This window comes from Elgaria multicarinata, chromosome 4 (genome assembly GCF_023053635.1).
Source record: "Elgaria multicarinata webbii isolate HBS135686 ecotype San Diego chromosome 4, rElgMul1.1.pri, whole genome shotgun sequence".
Classification (NCBI taxonomy): Eukaryota; Metazoa; Chordata; class Lepidosauria; order Squamata; family Anguidae; genus Elgaria; species Elgaria multicarinata.
The window spans coordinates 15,273,314-15,277,729 of record NC_086174.1 but is presented as its reverse complement, the minus strand read 5'-3'; the positions used below and the strand labels follow the sequence as shown (position 1 = coordinate 15,277,729).

Sequence of the window (4,416 nt, the reverse complement as noted above, 5' to 3'; positions counted from 1 at the left end):
AAGCCTATTACTGAGCAAGTGGCCAATTTTTTAAATTTGGCTATTCTCATTAGACCACTCATGGATGTCTGATCATTATTTTAAACCTACTTATTAGCATTTTCACAGATTTTTTATCCTTTCTTTTTACCATCATATATTTTTTATTAATGTCTGTGTACTTATATGCTGTAACGGTGGTCTGTTGACTGTAAATAAAGATTGATTGATTGACTGCTTAGCTCCCACCAACTACACCGAGGGAACTGGGATCTGTTTAGCAGAAGCACTGTCGTAATCCTGTACTAAGTCGTTTGTTGTGTGATAATGCATGGCAACGTATGATTTTGCAAAACCAAAGGGAGAGTTTGTGGGCTGCAAGCTGTTGGGTGAGCTGACTTCCTGCGAAGGGCAGCTGTTGTAGATGCTATAATAGGGTTCAATGCGAGTGTTCATGGGGGTGGAACTACTCTGACCTCCGTAGTGCTGATGACCAACAGAAGCCTTGGGGCTCAGCACACTTTCTTTAGAGTGACTAGGGCCACAAGCTTGGTCCACAAACTTTTTCTGAGGCTTCGGAGAGAGCATATAAGCGGAGTTGGTCTCATGATGGGACGACTTGTTTCTGTTGGCCTCTAGGCTCCCTTTGCCCACAGCTCGGAGCCGGGTTTTCTGCTTACAGCAGAAAAAAACCAGGGCTAGGTACTGGAGGCACCAAAAGACCCTTCTCCTTAACCCAGCACTGTTACGGGAATATATAAAAGGGTTTAAGCCGGACTTTAAAAAAATGAGTGTAAAACCACACAGTTCAAACTGGTAGAGGATAAAGCCACTGTTCCTGGACAAAACATCCTGAACCAAGGAAATGCCCAATGGGAGGCAGCAAACTAAAACAGAAAGGACAATTACGATGCATGTCACTACGGCTTTAGAGTCCTTGGCTGTGGATAAATTCACTGTGGACACCAGCTGGAATCTGTTGGCGGCAGGCGCAGAGAGCTGGCTAAGGTTCTTTGTGTACGCATGAGTTTGGATGTGCTGCAGCTTGTTGTAGTTTTGGTTTCTGTACAGAGCTGGTACGCTGCACTGCACACCCTCCGCACACCCAGCAGCAGCAAGTGGGTCGATAAATGGCTGAGGCCTAGAAGCATCAACTGTGATGATGGGAGGGCATTTCCGCACTTGGGAGTTTTTCCTCAAGGCCTGGGCGATCATAATGTAAGAGACTGAAACCACCGTCACGCAGCAAATGAAGTCAATGACGTACAAGTAAGGGATGATCTTCCCCTCGCCGCTGACCAGGCTGGAGATGGGAAGGCAGAGGCGGGATTTATGGGTCCTTAAGGTGGCCAATGTGGCCAGGGTGAAGCTCGTGGCCCACATGAGCACAGTGAGCAAGAGAGTGCAAGGGAAAGAGGCGGTCCGATTGGGCTGTTTCCCTAACACCATGCGTAGCCGGTGTAGGGCAATAACAGCCACCGTCTTGAGGGACATGATGATGAAGCCAGAACTGGTGAGGTGGAAGGTGAAGCAGAAAGCATCAGGAATACCAGCTGCAGAATCCAAGAAGAGAGCAAAGGTGAACATGGGGGCAGTCACTCCACAGATGAAGAGGTCACAGAAGGAGAGGTTGAGGATCATGAAGTCGAAGTTGGTCCTGAATTTCCGGAAGGCCGGGTCAAAGAAGGACAAGAAGACAATGAGGTTGCCGTAGGAACCCAAGCAGAAGATGATGGCCAGCAGGAAGGTGCATGTGACCAGGGTGGCTGTGTGGATTATCTCCTGCAGATCCCCTTGGAAGGAAAAGGTGTCATTTTTGCCCCAAGAGGATGGAGGCAGTTGTGCCGAAGAATTGGAGTGATCCGTCCACTTCTCCTCAGCCCACTCCGTCAGGTTCATCCTCACAGGATGCAATGTTATGCTGTCTCAGCACCATGAAATTGAGCAACTCATGTTAGATGCTTGGTGTCCATGGTGGGTGAAGCCTGTTTGTACAAGCATAAACCCCCCCAACCCAAAAATAAGTTAATGGGCATTAGGATATCTAATATCTGGCCGTAAAAGTCTCTCCGGTGTATCATTAACAGCTAAGTTATACTGTGAAGACTAGCAGGGGTGGGCGACTTGTGTCCCTGCTGTTGTTTTGGCCAGTGGAGGCCAGTGGCTCCGAGGTCAATGCAGAGATGACTCCGTTCCGGGTTTCAATCAGAACTCTAAAGGAGCTATCCAAAGTGTTTATCTCCACTGATATCGGAGCCGCCGCCACCACACACACACACAAGTTTTGGGCTATAACTCCCATCTACCCTAATCAGCATAGCCAATAGTGAAGGACGATGGGAGTTGTGTCCCTCTAGATGTTTTGCCAGTTGGTTTGGCCTACAAGTTGCCCAAGCTTGGTGAAAAAGAAACCGTATCTGCCAATTCTCTTACTTGCAAAATAGCCCTTAAACCCACAGGAGAGATCTTAGGCTCAGAAATTGGTAACCTTGTTGAAAATGGATTTGGCTCGCTTTAAACATGCACACACACCAGACAGAAACTGGATTTGTTGACACTAGGGTGACTATATGGAAAGGAGGACAGGGCTCCTGTATCTTTAACAGCTGGACTGAAAAGGGGATTTCAGGAGGTGTTATTTGTATGCATGCAGCACCTGGTGAAATTCCTTCATCACAAGAGTTAAAGCTGCAGGAGCTATTTTTTATTGTTTTATTTATTTATTATTTTATTTATTTATTACATTTCTATACCACCCAATAGCCGAAGCTCTCTGGGCGGTTCACAATATACACATACAAAAGAGGACAGGACTCCTGCAGCTTTAACTGCTGTGATGAAGAGGGAATTTCACCAGGTTCCCCATATATACAAATGACACCTGCTGGAAATGCCCTTTTCTATGCCACTGTTAAAGGTACAAGAGCCCTGTCCTCCTTTCCACATGATCACTCTAGTTGACACAAAACATTGAGAACCATTTCACATGCATGTTTTTAACTGCCACATGCTGTCTTTTCCTTCATCACTTGAGGCCAAACCAACTGGCAAAAAAACATTTCTAACCCTACAGAGGATTCATACCATAACAAATACTTTAGCTCCTAATTCTTTCTCGGAGCAGGAAGGGCCCACATGCTTTCCATACAGAAGGTCCTGGATGCAGTTTTGGCACCTCTAGCTAACAAGTAGCATAAGGCAATTGGAAGCAGCTAGGCAGCGTCTGGTGACACCACATCCAACTGAAAGAGTAGCACACCACAAAGGGAAGGAACCCCTCCAGGCCTGCGCCTGGCTTATCGCCCCAGACTGTTTACCATCTTCAGTCACAATGGCTCTGGGCCAGTAACGTGGATGTAATAGGGGGGTGGCTGGGTGGGTGGAGGGAGAGACGTCCTTACCCACCACCACCCAGCCACCCACCCGAGAGGAAAGAGGGGAATCTTTGCCCAGGCAGCCTCTGTTGTCCCCTTCCCTCACAGTGAGCAAGAGCAAAGCGGCTACCGCAGCCTTCCCCACCCTGGCGGCCTCCAGATGTGCTGCGTTACAGCATCGCCCGTCCAGCACGCTGGGAGTTGTGGTACACTACATCTGGATGGGCACCAGGTTGGGGAAGGCAGAGCTAGACGGCGCTGGCCAGCCCCTAATAAGCCTCTCTAGCGCCCTTCCTTCCGAGAGGAAATCCAAGCACTGGGCCTACCAGGGTTCAGCGCGGCGTGAGAAACTGCCCAAGCCCAGCAGGGCGCAGCTGCGTGTCGGGCTGGGCAGCGGGGAGCCCGAGGCCCTCTCCAGCCACCCAGGCCACGGCGCGCGCAGCGGGATAGGTGGCCGAGCACCGCCGTCCACCCACGGACCCCCGACCGACCGACCGACCGAGCGACCCAGGTAGCCTCTCCCTTACCAAGCGCTGGCCGCTCCGTGGAGGCAGCGGGCGCCGCTCGCTTGGTGCGTCCGCGCGGGGAGCATCCCCCGGCCGGGCTGTGGGGAGCTCTGGAGGTGGCTGCGGCTGGCGGAGTCTGAAGGCATCGCCGGCAGGCGGGAGCCGCGCGACTGGGCTGGCTGTCGCTGCCTCCCTCCCGCGTTTGTGCCGGAGGAGGAGGAGGAGGCGGAGGAGGCGGCTGCGAGCGGGGAAGGGAGGAGGGGGCCCGTGCGCCAAACCCCGCGCGCCCTGGCGCCTCACACGCCAGCGCGCGCTTCCTGGCGACTGCCTGGCGCTGGCGAGCGCGCGGAGCCCGCTGGCTCCAAGGCTCCCCGCGTTCCAGGGACGCCTTTTACCTCACGGAGCCCGCCGGCGCCTCTGGTGCGCCAGCCCCGAACCGCCCTCTCGCCTGCGTCCCCGCCGCCCCCATCCCTGGGCACTCGAGTGTTCGCGTGCGTGACTGAACAGACCTGCACGCACCGCACAGCGCAGCACACCGACACGGCACATATTCACGC

The 4,416-nt window shown here is 52.6% G+C and overlaps 1 protein-coding gene across 1 annotated transcript; it reads right to left on the bottom strand.

Annotated features, from left to right (window-relative positions):
• Positions 1–231: 231 nt before the first annotated feature.
• On the bottom strand, positions 232–4,005 carry GPR75 (G protein-coupled receptor 75). Its single transcript, XM_063125377.1, has 2 exons — positions 3,881–4,005; positions 232–1,900 (listed from the first exon to the last, which is right to left on the bottom strand). Exons 1-2 carry the CDS (start codon positions 4,003–4,005, stop codon positions 232–234), a joined length of 1,794 nt encoding a protein of 597 aa, XP_062981447.1.
• Positions 4,006–4,416: the final 411 nt, after the last annotated feature.